General features: G+C 52.7%; 7 protein-coding genes across 7 annotated transcripts; 3 read left to right on the forward strand and 4 right to left on the reverse strand.

Moving 5' to 3' along the window:
- Positions 1-1,460: 1,460 nt before the first annotated feature.
- On the forward strand, positions 1,461-2,167 carry QC762_603310 (uncharacterized protein; the record flags this gene model as incomplete). The annotated part of the gene is made up of 5 exons (XM_062892019.1): positions 1,461-1,511; positions 1,566-1,665; positions 1,762-1,778; positions 1,884-2,030; positions 2,102-2,167. 5 exons carry the CDS (start codon positions 1,461-1,463, stop codon positions 2,165-2,167), a joined length of 381 nt encoding a protein of 126 aa, XP_062740458.1.
- Positions 2,168-3,132: 965 nt separating this feature from the next.
- QC762_603300 (uncharacterized protein) lies at positions 3,133-5,953 on the reverse strand. Its single transcript, XM_062892018.1, has 2 exons — positions 4,642-5,953; positions 3,133-4,581 (listed from the first exon to the last, which is right to left on the reverse strand). Exons 1-2 carry the CDS (start codon positions 4,697-4,699, stop codon positions 3,284-3,286), a joined length of 1,356 nt encoding a protein of 451 aa, XP_062740459.1. The 5' UTR covers positions 4,700-5,953; the 3' UTR covers positions 3,133-3,283.
- QC762_603290 (uncharacterized protein) lies at positions 5,763-11,116 on the forward strand. The gene is made up of 2 exons (XM_062892017.1): positions 5,763-6,995; positions 7,085-11,116. The coding sequence occupies exons 1-2, from the start codon at positions 6,673-6,675 to the stop codon at positions 10,650-10,652; spliced, it is 3,891 nt and encodes a 1,296-aa protein (XP_062740460.1). The 5' UTR covers positions 5,763-6,672; the 3' UTR covers positions 10,653-11,116.
- A 71-nt stretch (positions 11,117-11,187) lies between these two features.
- Positions 11,188-13,048, reverse strand: QC762_603280 (uncharacterized protein; the record flags this gene model as incomplete). The annotated part of the gene is made up of 2 exons (XM_062892016.1): positions 11,188-12,630; positions 12,699-13,048. The coding sequence occupies 2 exons, from the start codon at positions 13,046-13,048 to the stop codon at positions 11,652-11,654; spliced, it is 1,329 nt and encodes a 442-aa protein (XP_062740461.1). The 3' UTR covers positions 11,188-11,651.
- A 519-nt stretch (positions 13,049-13,567) lies between these two features.
- QC762_603275 (uncharacterized protein) lies at positions 13,568-14,272 on the reverse strand (the record flags this gene model as incomplete). Its single annotated transcript, XM_062892015.1, has 1 exon — positions 13,568-14,272. One exon carries the CDS (start codon positions 14,270-14,272, stop codon positions 13,568-13,570), a length of 705 nt encoding a protein of 234 aa, XP_062740462.1.
- A 744-nt stretch (positions 14,273-15,016) lies between these two features.
- QC762_603270 (uncharacterized protein) lies at positions 15,017-18,086 on the reverse strand (the record flags this gene model as incomplete). The annotated part of the gene is made up of 3 exons (XM_062892014.1): positions 15,017-15,123; positions 15,183-18,010; positions 18,073-18,086. 3 exons carry the CDS (start codon positions 18,084-18,086, stop codon positions 15,017-15,019), a joined length of 2,949 nt encoding a protein of 982 aa, XP_062740463.1.
- A 485-nt stretch (positions 18,087-18,571) lies between these two features.
- Positions 18,572-20,087, forward strand: QC762_603260 (uncharacterized protein). Its single transcript, XM_062892013.1, has 3 exons — positions 18,572-19,040; positions 19,161-19,662; positions 19,720-20,087. Exons 1-3 carry the CDS (start codon positions 18,905-18,907, stop codon positions 19,949-19,951), a joined length of 870 nt encoding a protein of 289 aa, XP_062740464.1. The 5' UTR covers positions 18,572-18,904; the 3' UTR covers positions 19,952-20,087.
- Positions 20,088-20,094: the final 7 nt, after the last annotated feature.

Genomic DNA, 20,094 nt, shown 5'->3' on the forward strand with positions numbered 1-20,094 from the left:
TATCTCGTACCTTAACGGCAAGTCTGGCTCTGCGCAGAACAACGCCGGTCATTGTAACCGCGCCACCTGCTCCGAAGGTGCTGCCATTGCTTGGTGCAACAATGTATGTCTCCCTTTTCCCACCTCTATCATTATAATTTTCATTATTTCGACACATGCATGGTTTCTGTTTGCTAATCGATTGCGCCATCTCTACAGGGTAATGCGGCCAAGCAGGTTGCGTGGTCGGCAATTGCTGACGCTGCGAACAAGATCGTTCAACCGTGTGATGGCCAGGAGTCACGTGGTTTTGTAAAGGGCCATGCCGATGCCTCTGATGGCTGGACTGTTGTCGTTCGCGCTGAAGACTGCTAAATCATGCGCGCTATATGGGGCATAGCGAGGCGAGAGGGGGTAGGCAGGACCTTGCTTCCTCAGTACTCGGAAGCAGAATGGCGTGGGTCATTCGGGCTCGCTCTACCAAAAGCTGAAAATGTCTCATAGTTGGTGGGTGTTTGCTAATTGGCATCAAATTGAGCTGGAATTTCTCATAATCGTTGTTACGTGCCTTCTTTCTGTGACGAATACGCTGTGTATCGTTGACCATAAATGCAGTGGGGCAGTCATTCAACGCCACCATTTTCCCCGTTTATCCATACTCATCTCAATCACAGTTCTCCCTACCTAGCCATCGCAGTCACCATACACCATTCACTCTCATCTATTGCGGGCCTTTCGATAATGGATGGGATGCCTACCTCATTATATATATTTGAATGTTTAGCTGAGTCTTCCTATCATATGTCACTGGTCTTGTTTCTGATGGTAGCAGAAAAATTGAGGTTCTAGTTACTCCGGCTTTCCGGAGCAGTGTAGCTCTCGAGCTGACCCAAGCAGGTGTTAACATCGTGTGGAAGAGGGTACATTTCTCGAACCCTTTGAAAATTTCTCCGTTATCTATCAGAGGGCATGACGATGTCAAAGTAGCGAGCGGCACGTGGTCTTGAGGATGAATTGAGGAAACCTGCGGTTTTGGTCACAAGTGAAATGAAGGAAAGGAAGAAGAGCAAGACAGTGGGTTTCTGCCATGTGAAGACTTGCTTATAGTGCTCCTGGCTTGTCGATATGTCAGACCGTATCAACAACTGCCGTGCATGGCACCACATCCGAAGAGCAGGAGCAATAGGTACTCACACGTGGCCAGTGAATGAAGCCCAAACACCCGGCTCACATTGGAAACTCTCTCGTCAGCGTTATCATTCACTGACAACAAGTTGCTCTCGAGTCGTGAATAACCCGCTTATGCTCTAGAGTGAATTGGTATTTGGTGGGCCCCATCAACTAGTAGGTATATATTCTGAACATCTGCCAGCTCTTCTCCTCTCCCATGAACAAATCAGTCATCCTCACAATTCTCAACAAGTTGACTACCTTAAAACCAGGCAAGAGACTCACCGAGACCGTAAACACCCATCACCAAGATGAAGACCACCATTCTCAGCGTCACTGCTGGCGTTCTGGTCCTCTTCGGTGTATGTACCGCCAAGTAACCAGTCTGTTTGGACATCACTAACAACCAAATACAGACTACCCAGGCCTTCGAAATCCCGGACGTCGTGCCCGCTGTCACCTTCAACATGCCCATCAACATCACTGACAAGAACAACGCCACCGTCCCTATCACTGGTACGATATACCCCCGCAAGACTTTTCTCTACTATTCCCCACATCCTTTCAAGGTAGTGAACCACAAACGTTCTTGCTAACCACCACATCCACCAGGCACCATCCAGCAAGCTGTAGCCAAAAATGGACACCGACTACCCCGGCTGGAAAGCCGCCTTCCAGGTCCCATGCCCCCCACTCGTGGTTTCTTTAAGAAGCCCAAAAAGATCGACTGCTAGCCCAAAGGAGAAGAGAAGACCGTCACCATCAACATCGAGGATGGCATCGCGTACCTCTCGAATCTGCCCGGCCTCACCCAGAACGACACCGGCCAGTGCGGCCGCGTGAGCTGCTCGTACAACTCGGCCATTCTCTGGCGCAACACCGTAAGCTTTAACCCTCAACTCCCCCCATCTTTGTTAATTTCTGGTGTCTGACACGAGGCGAAAAAATACAGGATGTCAAGAAGAAGTATGTTCCGTGGCTGGACATTGCCGACTCTGCGTTTGATATGTGCCTTTGAGTGCAACTCCAAGGAGAGCCACGACTACGTCAAGGGGCATGCCTACATGGATGGCAGATCGACTACCGTCGTTCGCAAGGAACAGTGCTGATCGCCTGCTGGCGGTTACAATGGGGATTGGCACCCTGAAAAGAACGATAGGGTGGGTGAGCATTCCATTCTCGGCACTCGGGGGACTTGATTGCGAGGGTGTACTTGGTTGGCTGTGGCTGATACTGGGAGTATCTCGCGCCTTGGGTAGTGGCTGGTTGGGGATAATTACCAGGTGCCTAGATAGCAAAGGATTGGGATCTGACTTTCCTCATGAACTACTTTTTTGATTTGATCTTCTCCACCCGTGTATTTGTCAAGGGCGGCAGACAACCGCGTCAAACCTGTTCCCGTTCAATGTTGATGAAAGCTATGAGTGAGCCATGCTTGCCACATTGCTCACTCTCGTGGGATGTATATAGTGATATAGGGATACGCCAAGGGATCACACAATGATTGAATGATTTCCAAAGCGTTATTTCATGATACCACCTCACAAGTCATGTTTCGTTGGCCTACTTCTTCCATGTTGACATACAAAAAGGCGGTGGGTGCCAAGACTTGTCGATGGAGTCAAGTGGAGTTCAAAAATAGGACAAAACATACAACACCGAGGATTCCCCAGTGGTCACCCACCTGAGTACTAGTTCGGCACTCAACTGCTTATCTAGGGGAGAGCGGACGGGATCCCGAGTTTTCAGTTGGTTATGGTCGTATGTGATAGTTCTGCACAGGGTCGGGGAATATGAGGTGGCTCTCAATGCCTGGCCAGGAGGGCTGCTGCTTTTGGTGTCAGTTCAAGGTTGTGACAGACAATCCATTACACCAAAGACTGGCTTTCAAGTGATAGTTAGATTCTCGACCGTGTATCCTGGAATCTTGACTGCTGGTTCTTCAGGACATCTGGATCCGAGGCCTGCTGGCAGCCGCCATCTCACCTTTCTATACATGGGGTCCTCTGGTCATTTGTCATGATGGGCTTCATGCCCACCAGTGACTATACGAAAGGCGACCCCATTTGAGCCTCAGGGTAGAGACGTTGAAAGTATGTTCGCGATATCATTACTCCTACAACCACCCCGCTCTCTACAAGCTAGCAAACAACTCCCCAAACCTCTCCCTCGCCTCCTTGACACAATCATTCGCATAAATCATCTTCTGCACGTCCGGACTAGCCCACTTGTCAGGCACCGACCCTGACTTTCCGTTCTCCTTGAATGCCTTGTCCCTCTCCTCCTTCGCCTTGCCCTCTCCCAAATGCAATACCCGTCCAGAATGAGTCGCCAGATCCACCAGCGCGGTACAGTGCGGCTTTCGCAGCAACTCATACACCTTCAACGTCTTGGTAATCGTCTCCCCATCGTGAATCTTCTCCGCCGGAATCTCGCTCACAACCTCGGCCAAGACCGCCCCGTCCTCAATGGCCATCGCCGCACCCTGACTGAGATGCGGAAGCGTGGCATGGCACGCGTCCCCAACAAGAGCAACCGACCCGTGAACCCAAGTAGGAAGAGGCTTGTGAATCCGCAGTTTCCACTCGCAGACTTCACCATCAGGTACGAGGTTAAGCATATCCTGCACCAGCGGGCAGAAAGTCTCAAACACCGACAGCATCTGCGATTTTGAGCCCTTGGTGGTATACGTCGCCGACGTGGCCGAGGCAAAGTTGGTATCCGGGTGAGCAGTCGAGATGTTGTAAATGTTGTGGTTAGAGACAGGATACGCAATAATATGCCTCCTCTCACCCACCCATCTTACCACAGTGCTGCTATCCAGCAACTTGATCAGCTCCGGAAAAGGGGCAAGCTGTTCCCTTGTGAGCATGATTCTATACGCAGCCTGGCCGGTGTCCTCCTCTTCCGTCTGCGTCAAGTTGTGCGACGCCCTGAGAAGGTGAGACCGGGTAAGGGATTTGATCCCATCCGCCGAAAGCAAAATATCGCATTCAACTGTGAACTCCTCTTCTTGAGCACGGGACCTGAAAATCAACGTTGGCTTGGGGGCGAAGCACGTGATGTTGACGAGGGATGTGCCAAAGTGGAATTTGATCGCCGGTTCCTTCAAGCAGCCGTTATACAGACTCCCCGCGAGGTTGGAGCGGTGACCGGTGAGATGAGGAAACCCATATTTCTCACGAATGTCAGGCATGGAGACGTGGGCGAGCTCTTCGTTTGTGCTGCCCTGTCTGATGCTGGTGGCTTGGACGTCGGTGGCTTCGGCTTCGATCTCGGGGGCTACTCCGAGGCGGTGGAGGACGCGCATGACGTTTGGTGGCATTTGGATTCCCGCGCCGACGAAGCCGAGGTTGGAGGCAGTTTCGTAGACGGAGATGTTTTTGAAGCCCTTTTTGGCGAAGGCGAGGGCGGTGCCTAAGCCTCCCATGCCTGAGAGGGTTGTTAGAGATCTGGGGGTGGGTCTGGGGGTTGTTTTGAGGGGGGACGTACCTGCGCCGATGACGACGATGCGCAGGTCATAGACGTCTGCGGTCGTGGAGTGAGGCATCTTGATGTTGTTTTGGTGACAATGCTATTTAGGGGTAGGTATCTTTGGACTGAAATAGGGGGCAGGTGTTTAGCGATTTGTCCAAGAGGTGATGTTGTGGGATGTCACTGTGTCAAGAGCTGAAGCAGTCAACAAGAACGACGAGAAAATAAATGATATTCAGTGGATATATAGCTTTCTACACGACCCGGGGTCCATGCCTCGGCAGCTGGTCTGGTGGGCAATATCCATCACAGATTGGTGTGGACATTCACGCTGTTGGATCAACAGCGGAACGGCAGTGGGGATGGCAAATGCATGTATATTTCTTACTTGCAGAATCACGGCATTCCGAACTCTTGAACTAAGCTTCTCTACCAGCTGCCAAAGGGTTCAGTTCAGATCGGAAGTGTGGGGTGAGTGAACTGCGGGCGTGCGGATGCGGGGAAAACTTGTCTCCAGCCGGCTGCGGGAGAATCTGGATCGGGTCGTGGATCTACCCCGGAGAAGCTGAGGAAAATGGATTTGCCGGAGTCGCGGTTGAGACTTCGGAATTGCAGCGTGGAAACACAACCAGGCCGGTCCTGCCGGTTGCCTCTGGGATCCTGAGGTGCAGACTATGGCTTTGACCTGGGCTACACAGTTGGCCGCCCAAACCGAGTGTTATAGCTACCGTAAATCCGTCGGCAATCTGCACAGAGATAAAGTTAGAATGAAATGGAGAGAAGTCTCCGGTTCCTTTGCAATGGCTACTAGACTGGTCTTCCACACATATCGACAATATGGTAAAAATATATCGACGTGGAAATCGGAGCTTTTAAAACCCCCGCATTTTGTGCTCTAGTGCATGTGCCACAGCTTGTCCCCCGCATTCCAGCGGCCAGCCATCGCCGTCATCGGCCTTGTCAGCGAATTTGATGAGAACGTTATCTGATGGAAGTGGGCTTACTGGGATGGTAGGTAACAATAGGGAGCACCTCTCTGCCAGTACACATATATACCAAACCAGGTAGCCGGGACTGCGGAGGTTGAGATGCCGCGAATGCATAAAGCACTACATCATCGCCCGTAATCGTATTTATGCCATGTTTTCATTTGAGGTTATGCTGGCCATTGTGCTGCCCGAGACGGGCCTCCCCCACCAAAGGCAGGCGTGTGTGGGTCTTTTCAGATGAATGACGGACGGGCCGCCCAACCACGCGGGAAGGGAAATGCTTGAAACATGTTTCACGGGAAGAGAGAGGGACGATTTCCTGGGACAAAGCAATCAGTAGCTAAAAACAGATGGAGTCATTATAGCAGCGATAGCTTAGCAGATCTGCTGGCAGACTTCAACAAAGGGAAAAGGTGAAGCGCGCGTCTATCTCTTGAGTCACTTGCCCCATCGAACAACGATTCGAGGGCGCGCGCCACAGGCACAATCATGGTTGCTCTCCAGGAACAGAGTGGCACAGTTGCAGCAAAGAGTGGGAAGCGATCAACTGGACAGCAGCAGCCGCCGACGTCACTTGCAGTTCCTGAGACGCAGCCAATCACACCCCTGTATTGGCCAAAATGCTCGAAGCGACCCAGCTGGCTAGCAGGGTTCCCATGGGGTTTCAAGCCGCCGTTGGGGGCCTCAAAAAGCTTCCAGGGCATCATTTCAACTCTGGAGCTCCTCTTATCTCAACATATCCATGAGTGCTGGCCGGCACGACATCGACAAGAGCACCAAGCCGGGTCGACGGCCGTCCAGTTCCACCTAATCATACCTCCGTACTTGTACACCGCAGTTCTGCTTTGGTTTTTATTATTGCTCAATCCTCGTCCTACTCAGCAAACACCTCCACCGCTCCCGTCTACAACGCGCCTTGACGGGAATTCTAACACCACGCCGTGACAACCCCTTTTATGCATGGACTACGATAGTTGACCATCGCTCTCGCCGCGGCAGGTTCACGCTGCGGAGCTTCCACGATAACAATACGATCCATACATTCTTCTAGCCGCTCAACATGGCTACCCCTACCCCGGACGTCACCGACCCGGTGACGGAGACGTTATCGACGATAGCGTCGGCGTCCACGTCCCTCTTGGAATCGATATTGTCTTCGTCAACAGAGGCGCTGACGACAACATCAACGCAGGCTGCCACGACAACGAGCAGCAGCGCAGCCGAGGCGCCTACTGGGCCAACAGACGGGCGGCCAGGATCAGGACAGCAGGACCGTGGAATAAGTTTAGTGGCTTTTGTGACTGCATTGGCCGCTTCGTTGATTGTTTTCGGAGTGCAGATGGGCTTCTTTTTGCTATTACGGAATAAGCTGGTCAGAATCTTGTGCGTACCTCCATCATCTCCGCCTTCATATCCAACCCCTCTTCTTTCTGTTGCGTTTCTAAGGCGCTAACTGGGTACCGCGATGATAGCAAGCCGAAAACCTACCTGGTTCCCGAACGCGAAAGAACAGAACCACCACCCGCCAGCCATTTTGCACTCATTTATAAGCTCATGGCGTTCAGGGATCGCGAGATCATCAAGAAATGTGGACTCGACGCCTACTTCTTCCTACGATATCTACAGACTTTACTGATCATCTTTATTCCTATCGCTCTCGTCGTCATTCCGATCTTGGTACCTATCAACTTTGTTGGCGGACTCGGCAAATCGGTTGTTGAGGATTTGAAGGATGATGATGGCAACCCTATCAACAAGACTAATCTAGACCTGCCAACCGGATTAGACACGCTAGCCTGGGGTAACGTTCCCCCGGAAAAGCAACATCGGAGATGGGCTCACCTGATCCTTGCGCTTCTTGTCATTATCTGGGTCTGTGGTGTGTTCTTCTTCGAACTTCGCGTATACGTCAAGATCCGACAGGACTACTTGACCAGCGCCGAACACAGATTACGAGCCTCGGCGAATACGGTCCTTGTGAGCTCCATACCGGACAAGTGGCTCAGCGAAGAGGCCCTGAGAGGTCTATTTGATGTGTTTCCGGGGGGCATTAGAAATGTCTGGTTGACGCGGGATTTCACACCACTCCTCGCCAAAATTCACAAACGCGATGCTATTCACAAGCAACTCGAGGCAGCGGAGAGCGACCTCATCCGGGAGGCGAAGCGCAGGCAGTTGAGACAGGCTAAGGAAGGCGGACTGAGGCAGCGCTTCACTTCTGAAGGCAGAGCAAATAAAGTTCAACGAGCACAACAAGCAAAGGCTCAGAACTTGGAGGCTCAACGGCGCGCTGAAGGCCCCGGAGGCTTGAGCGCCAACACTCCAAGAATCCCGCACAGTGTGCAAGAAGAGGTGGCGGAGGAAAAGAAGCCGGAGGGCGATCTCACTGATGTGCAGGAGGAGGGATCCGAGGATACCGAGGCCGATAATCAACGCGGCAATCCTCTCACCAAAATTGGACGCGGCTTGGGTAAGGGCCTGGGCAAGGGCGCCGCGGTGGTCAGCGGGGCCGGACTAGGTATTCTCGGAGGAGCAAAGGCTGTCGGAAAAGGCATCGACAATGAGTTGGAAAGGTCTGGAGGGTTCACCGTGATCAATCAACCCGAGGGGCGAGCTCCGTCTCCTGGTAACTCGCCCACCTCGGATGTTTCGTCCCCACGAAGAGCCCAGATTGCCGTCGACGAGGACGACAAGCCTAGAACGTCGTACGCCTCCGAGAGACCACTTACCCAGTCCACCAGGCATCAACACACGACATCCAACGCCACCAACGAGACCGACTCAAGGCACGACGATTTTAACCCCAGAAGCTTCGGAAACACAACTCGAAAGGCTACCAACATGGACGAGATGATTGTGAATAAGAAGACGTATTGGTTCCAGTTTTGGAAGCCACCAACTGGCAGCTATGCATCCCCAATCCCCCAGGGGTACGAGGGTGGCGAGTACCCGTGGATCAAGACAGAGAAGAAGTCATTCTGGGAGAAATTCAAGAGCTCATTGCCTTGGGTCGAAGATGAATCCGATCCGGTGGAATACCCACCGGCTTATAACTACGACTACAGGACGCATCCAGAAGATGGTGCTGAGTGGACGAAGTGGCTCAAACCAAAGAACCGCCCACAACACCGTGTAGCGAATCTCGATTGGACCCCTGACTGGTTGCCTGGTCTGCCTTTCATCAACAAGAAAGTCGACACCATCTACTGGTGCAGAGAACAGCTGGCCCAACTCAACATGGAGATTGAGCAAGACCAGCAAAACCCCGAACGCTACCCTGTCATGAACTCGGCGTTCATCCAGTTCAATCATCAAGTGGCTGCCCATATGGCTTGCCAGTCAGTAACTCACCACGTACCGAAACACATGGCACCCCGTATGGTTGAGATATCGCCCGACGATGTCATCTGGGACAACATGGCCATAATGTGGTGGAGCGCATGGCTTCGAAGGGCGGTTGTGTTTCTTGTCGTGGCAGGCATGATTATCCTCTGGGCTATCCCCGTTGCCTGGACAGCCTCCCTGTCACAAATAGACGCGTTGCTCAAGCAATATCCGTGGCTTAGCTTCATTAACAGCAGCGAGACACTCACGAACATCGTCAAGGCCGTGGCTGGTGTGTTACCCGCCATTGTGCTGGCCATCCTGCTGGCGCTTGTCCCTGTCGTCCTCGACCTTCTGGCGGAATTTCAAGGAGAGAAGACGGGATCCTTGAAGTCAGAAATGGTCCAGATCTATTATTTCGCCTTCCTCTTTACCCAAGTCTTCCTCGTTGTCTCTATTGCAGCAGGTACCTTCCAGGTCCTAGAGGAGCTGGGGAAAAGTCCGCAGGAAACGCCTAACATTCTAGCCCAGAACATTCCCAAAGCTGCTAACTACTTTTTCTCCTACATGATTCTCCAGGCTTTGTCCACGAGTTCGGGTACCTTGCTGCAGATCGGAACACTCGCCGTTTGGTATTTCTGGGCTCGGATCGTCGACAACACAGCGCGGGCAAAGTGGGTTCGGAACACGCAGCTCCCGCACATCAACTGGGGCTCCTTCTTCCCCGTGTACACGAACTTCGCCTGCATCGCCCTCATCTACTCTATCGCCGCGCCCATCATTTCCATCTTCGCCATCATCACATTTGGTCTTCTATGGGTCGCTCACCGGTACAATATGTTGTACGTCACGCGCTTCAAGACCGACACCGGCGGTGTGCTTTATCCACGAGCAATCAATCAGACATTCACCGGACTGTATGTCATGGAACTTTGCCTCGTGGGTTTGTTCTTCTTGGCTCAGGATGAGAACAACAAGCCAGCCTGCATTCCTCAGGCTCTGATCATGGTTGTCACACTCTTTCTCACCGCGCTGTACCAATACATCCTTAATGCGTCGTTTGGTCCGCTGTTCCGGTACCTGCCCATCACCTTTGAAGACGAGGCTGTCCTCCGCGACGAAGCTTTCCGACGAGCACAGGAGCGCCGACTCGGCCTCTACGACGACGATGAAAACACCCATCTCAACGGCGTTAACGGCACCGGCGATGGCGAGGACATTGAGCTCGAGAAAATCGGCCAACACAAACGCTCCCACTCCCGAACGGGGACCGTCATGTCCAAGATGACCCACGCGGGACAGTGGGCTGCCAAGGGCGGAAAGCAGATTAGACGTGCTACTGGCAAGACTAACCAGGCGATCCGCACCGCGGCCGACTACCGCAAACAGAAGCGGCAAAAGGACCTCGAGGCTCAGCGCGCGATGGGTGATGCTTTGTACGGGGGTTATTGTGATGCTGTGGAGGACTTGACGGCGGAGGAGAGGGATGTTTTGGTACGCAAGGCGTTTCAGCATTCGGCGATGCGGGCGAGGAGGCCGATTGTGTGGATTCCGAGGGATGATTTGGGGGTGAGCGATGATGAGATTGGGAGGACGAATGAGTTTAGCCAGTATATTTCGATTACGAACGAGGGGACGGCGCTGGATAGCGAGGTGAGGGTGGTGTATGGGAAGAATCCGCCGGACTTTTCGGATGTGGATTTGATTAACCTATGAGGAAAAGGGGTGAGGAGGATGAAGTTGATGATAATGGGATATATGATGGGGACGGTAGAGACCGGGGGTTGTACAGATAATTGTGAAAGGGAAATACCCAGGTGTTGTTTTGTTTTGTTTTCTAATTGTGTTCTTTATTGCTTATTTTTTGGTTAGTAAGGAGGATGATACTGGATACAATTGGGTGGAGAGGGAGAAAAGAAGAAGGAGGAAAAGGCAACATTAGACCATGCGTGGCATATCTGTAATGAAGCATACGGCATAGCATCATTTGTTTTTGTTGTAGATGTTGATGGGGTGAATAATGTTGGGGTATATATATCCTGGATCGCATTCTGGTTTTGGGACACGTTTAGTGATTGAATGTTCAATTTGCATACCATACATAATAGACAGCGCTTGCTTGTTCAGGCGAAGGGAAGAAAGTTATACCATGTCTCTGTTCTAAAGCTCGTGTTTCTGGCCGAGGTATTACTTGTTCCAATCTTCTCATCGAGTCAGGACGAAGAGATTCTTGTGAGGCTGGAATCAATTGTCGTCGGTTAGTGATGGGAAAAAAGACTCTGAGGACATAATCCATGATACAAAATTACACTTTCATTCTTGATCTACAATACGAGTAATGTGACACAAACACGACAACTAAAAGCCAGATAACCCATCATGAAAACATAAGGTTGAAAAAATAAAACACCAAAGACTTTTAACCGAATCAAGAAAACCAAGCCAAAAGCAATAACCTATCAAACGTATAGAAACGTATAGAAAACCATAACTCATGCTGTCTAGTCGTATCACAATCTCAACATTTCACCTGTCATGGTTTCCCATGCCTAGGGTTAGGGTTCCAGTCTGGTTGAACCAGGGTGCTCCGAGCCAGGCAGGGTTTGGTCATTTGCTTCCTGTACCTAGCTTTTCCCTCTCTTAGCTTCCTCACGCGACCTTGTTGTATCGACCTCAGTTGCTAACATAACCATTTTTTCATCAACATTTACACCTTCAAATCTCTGCCTTTCTGACCTTCTCCCCTTTCTCCTGCAACCTCTTCCCATCCTGCTGCATCCTCTCGCCCATCTTCTCACCCGCCTTACCAACATGATCCTTCAGGCCAACCACCTCCTCCATGATCCAGTTTCCCGCCTCTCCCACAACCCCATTCACCACCCCTTTGGCATCGTCCACAACTCCATTCACAACCTGCTTCGCGTCACCCACAACACCACCCACAACCTGCCTGCCCTGTTGCACCACCTCCCGTCCTTGATCCATAACCTCTCTTCCTTCCTGTCTCAGCTCCCGTCCTTTCTGCTTGCCGATCCCCACCGCCTCATAGGCAAGCTGCATCAAAGGGCCGAGAAGGATTGCTCCAAAAACGCAAAAGACAGCGGCACATACCTGCCAAATGCCGTACATCATAGATCCCGGGGCGAGGGAGATGAACTTGAGGAACTCCGTGACCTGGTAGAGATCCTCCTGGTGGGTGATGTAGTACTTCACATCACCCTGACCACTCTGACCCTGACTGCCGCTGGCGGTGCCACTCTGCTTCAACTTTTGCAGCTTATTGCCGCCATTGGCTCCAGCAGGGACGGTGATTGGGCTGGAGGGGGCAGACGCCTCTCCTGCGGCGACCTCGCTGAAGGAGGGCTTCTCCCCTTCCTGGATGAGATGGCGGGTCTCAGAGGCAGCGTCATAGAGTGTCTCGCCGTCGGTAGAGGCTTCACTGGGGGGATGATGGGGGAGGGGCTCGACGAGGAGGTTGGTAGCTGTGCCGTTGACGGTGGGTTGTTGCTGGGAAGAGAAAGAAGAGCGGGCCTCGAGGGAGAGGAGAGAGACGAGCTCTACCCGGCGGGCATTGTGGAAAGGGAGGAACCAGATGGAGAAGTCTTGGTTGAGGCGAACGTAAAGGGTGTTGGTCTTGTGGTCGAAGGCGACGGAGGTGATGGAGAGGGAGATGCGAGGGGAGAGGAGCTTGTACCTGTGACATACGAAGTTAGATCGCAATGGGATAAGGGCAAAGGGGAAGGAGGAAAGGGGAAGACGGACCATCGGTAGATGGCAATGATGAAAGCTCTGGAATCGAGGTTTGTGGTATTGGTGAAAGGAATCTGTCTATCTTTGAAAGAAGGCACCCGACAAAACGGGTGAGTAAAAGAAGCGCCCTTCGCAAAATATTTGAAAACCGTCCGTGCCTGCTCATCCGCGTTGCCCTGGGTAAGGGAGCGGATCACGTTCTTGATATCGTTGACTGGGTGATCCATGATGTTCGTTGCTGCTTGATGTTCTTTAACTCTTGTTCTTGTTACAGTGGAAGTTGAAGTTGAGGAGGAAAATTGCACGGGGATGTCCAATTCAAATAGTAACCCAAACGTCATGGCAGAGCTCTTACGGACCATCAAGCGCTTTCACATGCTACTGATAGCTTGACGTTTGCGTGTGGAATGAACCACCTTCAAGCTCTCCTGGTGATGTCATTACCTCTCAAAGTGGGGTCCCGGAGATTTTCCAGCATGTGGGTAAGACACGGGAAGGCGCCGGGAAACGGCTCTAACGCAGGGGTTGATCGCCGGCTCCGGTAAGCGCCAAGCCCGGGCTTTTTGCTGCCGAAGCTTTAATCTGGTGGTGATGCCATGGTTGACATTAGTTCCTGCGGTAGCTTTGGGCTTGGAGAAATGGAAAAGCTTTGCTCTAATGACGAGGTAGCTACAAAAAAACCATTGGAAGCTGAGATAAATCCCTACCGAACCTCCCTTGCATGATCGAGATGCAAGCATTTTGCTGTCAGAAACCCACAATCCACCCATCTTTTGAACCATCCAAAGTTCCTGCAGTTCGAAATATTCGTCGGTTCAACCCATCATCATACAATGCCATTATATACCAACCATCATCATCATCGTCATGCCCACCACCCACTATCTCCTATGACTACTCGATCTCCTCACCTCCACCACCCTAGCATCGCCCCCAGCAAACCTCTCCGGATCAACCTCCCTGTACCCACTACTCCTCCTCTCCTGACTCCGAATCCTACTCCTCTCCCTCCTCCTCCCCCCGCCTCTCACCGGTGAATGCTCCTCAATAACAACAACCTCATCCTCCACCGTCCCCGTCTCATCATCACTAACTTCCACCACCCTCCTCACCCCTCCCCCTCCCCCCCTAGAATAACTCCTCCTCCTCTCCTCGAGAATCACACTCTCCATCCCACCCCCCGTCCGCTCCTCCACAATCACCGGTCCCCTAGACTGCTCCCTCGTCGTCCTCGTAATCTCAATATCCCTCGTCCTCCTCCTCTCCCCCCGCGAATGCGCCCGGTGGTGGTGCGACTTGCGTGTAACGACCGACGCCGTTCCCTCAGTTGTGGAGTCCACATTGCCAATGTTAATGCACGTGTAGAACAGGTAGAGAACCAAGCAAAACCCAGCGACAGAACCGAGGGCGATGCCCGCGATGGCGCCGGGGGTGAGGGAGGTGTACAGTGCGCCGTAGGAGGCGGGGATCGTGTCGGTGGGAGTTTGTCGTGAGACGAGAAGGAGCAGCGATCGAGCGCGAAGGAGGAGTGAGGACGCCGCTTGGGATGGTGATGGTGGTGGTGGTGGTGGTGGTATTGGCGCCATTGCCGCGCTTTCTCTGTACAGCGCTGATGATATTCCGCTCGTTCGGTGGGTGGTATCTGAGTCGTTTGTCGCGACGAACACACGGTCGGTTATGTCGGCCGGCTCGCAAGTCTCCTCAGGTCGCGCGCACAAGTCTTGAAGAAATTGCGGGGGTGGTGTCGCGTCCCAACTGGCAATGTCCTCGTCCGTGAAAAAAGAGCTGATGTATCGTCTGTTTCTTTCAAGCCAAAATCTCGGCGCAACTGGTCGATTTCTCGTGTGAGTTCTCGACGCGATTGACAGAAATTGAAAATCAAGGGTCCAGCGTCTACAGCACGCAAGCACCAACGTCAGCCTCGAAGCGCGCGACGTTCTCCAAGCTGATTGGATAATGTAACTCCGTGTAAGCTGCCCAGCTTTGATGGACTCTGGGATCGCGGTTAGAAAGTTGGCTATATCAGCTTCAATCGTTCTGGTGCCTGACTGACCCCCCTCGACAAACACGTCCAGGAGGATGTTATTTACAGAATTCCCGCTGCCTGTTGGTTTCATGAAGAAATGCGCCAGTCATCTCAAGTCCGAGTGGAACCTCAATTGCGGCGCAGACATCCCCGCCATTAACGGGAGGTTGGGAATTGGTCCACTTCATGAGCCTTACAGAAATCTTGGCGATGGGATGGAAGGGGTCCCTTGTGATGATCACTCTTATGAAGATGTCTCTACACTACACAACGCGTGCTTGCCATACCTATATATGCCTTCATCTTACACAAAGCCGCGGATACCTCTAATAGTGCCCACCTTCTTCTCCTTCTTTTCCGACTTCTCTTCCTTCTTCTCCTTTTTGTCCTTCTTCGTATTTTGGACGCCGCCTGTAAACATGATAAGCATAGGCATGTCGAAACTTACAAGGCAAGGAAATATCAGTTACCTCTCCCGAAGTACCGCTCTGTTTGCGGGCTCGTCTTGCCCGATCCTGACGTCTCGTGTCGTCCGGGTGGCGTCGATGGGCGATTAGGGGGAAGTACTGAACCAAGGGAACTCGAAAGCGGCTCTAACGGTGGCGTGGCGTTATGCGACCCTTCAAATCCATCTGAATCTGCGAGTACACGAGGAGACCGAAGCCGACCCATGGCAGGACTCCCGGAACCTTGGTCGAGCCTACCATCAGCCACCACCGACGTCGGCGTCGCGATTGGTCTCCCGCTCCGTTCCGTCTGTTCGCACTGCATGTTCAGCAGTGACGCCTTAAGTACTGTGTATTTTCTCGTGAGTGCCCCATACTGTTTTTGGAGATCAGTGTTCTTCGCTCGTGCCGCTGCCAGAGCACCTTCGTACGCCGCCACAATCTCTTTGGACGATGTCTGTTGCTTGATTTGGAGTGCTTTACCCAGTTCAGACTTCAGGCCATCGATTTCGGTCTGGTAATGACGTCTTTGCTTCTCCAACTGCTCTTCCCGCGCCGCAAGTTCTTTGGATAGCTGCTCAGCTTTGGCCTCAGCAGCGGCTGCTTCCTGCACGGCTAGCTGCATCTTGACCTCTTTACCGTGGAACAGGTGCTCCGTAGCGGAAAGACGAGATATTTCCGCCTTGAGCTTCTCAATCATGGCTGTGCTGATATCAACGGCCTCTAGGTTCTGCTCCGACTCCAACCTCTTCTTTTCCGCCTCGTCCACAATCCGCCGCAGACTTGCAATTTCGCCCCGCGCCTTTTCCAGCTGCTGTCTGAGTTCGGCCTCCTCCAAAACCCACTTCTTCTGTTCCTCGCGGAGAACCTTGAGTTTATTAGACAGAGAGTCTTCCCACTTCTTGGACATATTGCGACGGTTGTCGAACTCCTTTTTGTTCTGGGCTTCGCTCCTCTTCGCCTCGTCCAAACGCTGTTTCAAACTACGATTAGCCATTACGAGGTTCTGAGTCTCGGCCTCTGTCGCTGCCTCCCTGACTTGTTTCCGGCGCAGCTCTCCCATGTGCATCATGTGCTGGTGCTTGATGAACCGCTCATACTGAAGGTCATTGAGCAGAATTAGACGCTCATGATGCAGCATAGCAGCTTGCTCAGCCAAGTCCCCGCTGGTTTGTCCCCCCTGCGGCGATGTGTGCGTGGTTGAGGGCAGGAACGGACTTTTTTCTCCCGCTTGTTCCTGCGGGCTCAGTATCAAAGATGGCACGCTGTCGCTGTTGAGAGACTGGTGGAGGCCTGATTTGATGACCTTGTTGGAATGTATCAAATCCTGAAGACGACTGTGGGACGCTGACGGACCAAGTTGCGGTGGCAATGTCGGGCTATCACCACCGCCTCGACTTCTAGGTTCTGGTGTATTGTATCCAGAAGGTGTCGAATGACTTAATTGCGAGCCAGGTCGATCAAGCGCCAGCGACGGAAGTGCCATTGACTGGGATAAAGGGTCGACAACTGGGCTACTCAAGAGGGCAAACTCCCGGCTGTCTAGTTCCTGGCCCTCGCTGAGCATGGAGGCCGGCACTCCTGGGAGTGATGTATCAGCTGGGATATTGACGGGCGACGGACCTGGCTCAATTTGCAACGCCGTACAGTCAGCTAGGACTTCGTCGGCTTCGCTCCTGATCCAGCGACTCAAATCCGTCTTTTCTGATTCGATGGTGAGATTGTAAAAGTTGGGATGCAAAAGGTGCATCTTTCTGAACCGCTCCGACCTGTCTCGGATTTCCATCGCCTGAACATCGATATCCTCAGGATTGTTGGCATGTCGGAGATACCTTTGAGGCTTCCTAATGTAGTCTAGGAAGTTGATCGGGTACAAGCCATAGAGCAGGTTAAAATAGTTCTTGAGGTAACGTATGGTGCTTCCGTCAAAATCTGGGTCCATTAGAACCTTCTCCCACGGCATCGTGGCCCATGGGCCGTCTTTCCCCTCGCCCATCTCGGTATGCTGTTTTGTAAACAGCGAGTCTCTGTCCCAGAACAGAAGCCTTGCGTAGATGTTGAAGAGTGTTGGGAGATATTGGACAAGAGCGCTGGGTATAAACGGCATGATCATGTTGAGCGAAAGAAGAGCAATCGTAACAGTGTTGGTAGACTCATCGCGCTGTAGCGATTGCAGGATACTCTGGAAGAGAGGTGTTTGTAGAATTTGATGTAGATGTGGTGGCCCGCACGAGACGAAATCTATCAAGAGACTCAGCGTCGCATTGCGATCGTCTTTTCTGAGCACGAAGTCGTTCAAGACTGTCATGAAGCCCTTGGGGTCTCGCTTGCCAAAAGCCACCAGAGCATCCTTGATCATCCTCTCTTTGAGTTCGGCTGCTGGACCAAAGCTGGATTCAGACTGAACAATCTCCAGCCAGCGAGCCAGCAGGCGACTAACCAGCGGGAGCATCTGGCCCGAACTCCATGCTTCGGGGTCATCGTGCTCGTCCGTCGAGAGCAAATCAAGGGTATGTTCGAGTACCTCTCGGGCCAGTCCTCTTTCTGAGGCTACATGCTCGAGAACCGGATCCAGAAGCTTGTCCCACCATTTGAATATGCGAGAGGGTGTTCGAAGGACTGGACGCAGCTCTCGTAAAATGACAAGAAAAGCAGCATATCGCTCCGGACGATCCCACACTATCTTTTCCCAGATAGTGGCCAGTTCATCATTCAGCTTGTCTCCCGAGGTCTCTTCAGACTTCTCATGTTTATCGAGGTAGCTGGTGATGATAGCATTGACTTCTGAGGGCAACGGCAGACTGGGTGACTGGAGATAGGCCGTGAGGCCTTTGACGAGGTTCTTCGAAGATCTGTGCGGGGGATTAGCAACAGCTCCAGTTTATTCATACTCAGAGTAGCAAGCAAGGCCTACCCGGATGAAGTCATCCTGATCGACACTACGAATGGCGCATCGGGGGACTGGATGAAGTTGGAGAGCCCCGCTCGGGAGCGGAAGCGAGGCGAAGCTCAGGAGAGAAGTGACGTGCGCGGCACCGGGACCTTATGACCGCCTGACAGTGCGCCGTTCCAGAAAGGGCCGGAGGTATGAGGGGTCCAGCGTAGTCCCCGGGAGGCTGCTCGGGGTTTATGGGGTTATGGGGTTATGTGATACAACTGGATGTCTGGACGTACGAGGTCGATGGCGTTGCTCAGATGATTCGTCGTGGAAAAAAGGCTGCCAAGAGCTCGCTGCCCCCGGTTGCGCTAGAGTGATTGGCCCCACCTCGTGACCCGACTCCAGCCTGACTTGCATGGTCAGTGCTGGCTTTCCCTGTTCTTTCAGCGGCAGAACCCCTCGAACCCCGCATTTTAAAACGCCAAAGTGGGGCGCATCGACGGGAACTTAGTGGGCTGCTGCCCGCCGCCGAATCGTCTGATGCATGGTGTGAGAGGAACCAGGCCCCTCTTTGGCGGGGCTGTCTTTGAGAGCTCTCTCGTGACTGATCCAATGCGGCCCTCCAATGACTGTCCCAACAGGCAAGCTCGAGGCACAAAACCCAGACTTCTCCCTGCTTGTTCACCCATTCCTCTGTTTTCTACCCATCTTCTTCATCACTGATTCCATCAATTGAGTCTCTCCCTCTCCGGTTTGGTCTGTACACTCCCCGGCAAACCACCACTTACACCTACACCAAGCACACCACTGGTCTACAACCACCACTCACCCACCACCCCTCCAACCCCAATTCCAACAGTTGCCAAAGATGGCCCACAAGGAGTCCGCAGTGGCAGACGAGCCAATTGATGTGCTCTTTGCCCTGCACGACAAGTTCAACCTCATGGACTTCGCTGGTCCCCTCGAGGTCTTGACCACGGCCTTGCACGATCAATCTGATCCTGGTAAGTCATTGTGTCCTGTTTTGAGGCCAGGTTGGCACCACCACTGGCTTCTTTCATACCCCGCGTTTTGGTTCCTTTGACAGCTGGAAGCTTCCCGGCTAACCGGACCCCGACCTACAGCTTCCAAGGCCTTCGAGGTCACCATTGCTGGTGGCAGTCCTACAGTCATCTCCGAGCAGGGAGTCTCCGTCCAAACCCAGATCAACTGGAAGGACGCTAAGGAGCGTCTTAATGACTTCGACGTCCTTGTCGTCATCGGCGGCGGCACCGATGCAGTTTTAAAGAGCAAGGGCGAGCCCCTTGATCTCATCACTGCCTACTCGGAGCTTCAGAAGAGTGATCCCACCCGCGAGCGGACACTCCTGTCTATTTGCACCGGTTCACTCTTCCTTGCCCAGCAGGGCATTCTTGCTGGCCTTTCTGCCACCACTCATCCCGACTATATTACCAAGCTCGAGATCTTGTGCAGCCAAGCTGCCACCCGCGACTTGGGCGAGCGCACCGACGTTGTCGATGACGCCCGCTACGTCGTGAACAACCTTCGGTTCGAACTCGGAGACGAGGACGAGAACCCCTACATCCGTCGAAAGTCGGATGCTGGCAGACGCCCCTCGAATGCCCGGTATGTTCCACTGACATGACTGTCTGACGAGTAGCACATACTGACTCACCATTGCAGAAAGGGATCCATTTCGTTCAAGGGCGCCACACGCAGAGAGTCCATTGCTCGGCGCGCATCCATGCGCCTAGGTGGTCTCCGAGTCATTACGAGTGGGGGAGTGGCCGCTGGCCTGGATGCAACTTTGTATCTGGTCAGCGTTATGGTGACTGAGGAGTCGGCCAACCAGGTCGCCCAGTTCATGCAGTTGACCTGGACCAAGGGTATTGTTGTCGACGGCCTTGATGTGTAAGTTTAGTAGTGTGATATTAGCGACATGGGTATTTGGGCAAGGGAATCTGGCGTTTTTGATGAGATAACGAATGAAATGAAAACAATATTCACCTCTTCTAAGAATTGGAACCGCTCTCTATCCTGTGAAACGCCCAATGAAGT

The sequence above is a fragment of the Podospora pseudocomata genome, chromosome 6 (genome assembly GCF_035222375.1).
Source record: "Podospora pseudocomata strain CBS 415.72m chromosome 6, whole genome shotgun sequence".
Lineage (NCBI taxonomy): Eukaryota > Fungi > Ascomycota > Sordariomycetes > Sordariales > Podosporaceae > Podospora > Podospora pseudocomata.

Excerpts from the sequence above, each read along its gene's own strand:
- QC762_603260 (XM_062892013.1), top strand. The coding sequence starts at position 18,905 with ATGGCCCACAAGGAGTCCGCAGTGGCAGACGAGCCAATTGATGTGCTC. Across the intron at positions 19,041-19,160 it reads GCACGATCAATCTGATCCTG|CTTCCAAGGCCTTCGAGGTC; the intron begins GTAAGTCATTGT and ends CCCGACCTACAG. Across the intron at positions 19,663-19,719 it reads AGACGCCCCTCGAATGCCCG|AAAGGGATCCATTTCGTTCA; the intron begins GTATGTTCCACT and ends TCACCATTGCAG.
- QC762_603290 (XM_062892017.1), top strand. The coding sequence starts at position 6,673 with ATGGCTACCCCTACCCCGGACGTCACCGACCCGGTGACGGAGACGTTA. Across the intron at positions 6,996-7,084 it reads AATAAGCTGGTCAGAATCTT|CAAGCCGAAAACCTACCTGG; the intron begins GTGCGTACCTCC and ends CCGCGATGATAG.
- QC762_603300 (XM_062892018.1), bottom strand. The coding sequence starts at position 4,699 with ATGCCTCACTCCACGACCGCAGACGTCTATGACCTGCGCATCGTCGTC. Across the intron at positions 4,582-4,641 it reads CATCGTCGTCATCGGCGCAG|GCATGGGAGGCTTAGGCACC; the intron begins GTACGTCCCCCC and ends CAACCCTCTCAG.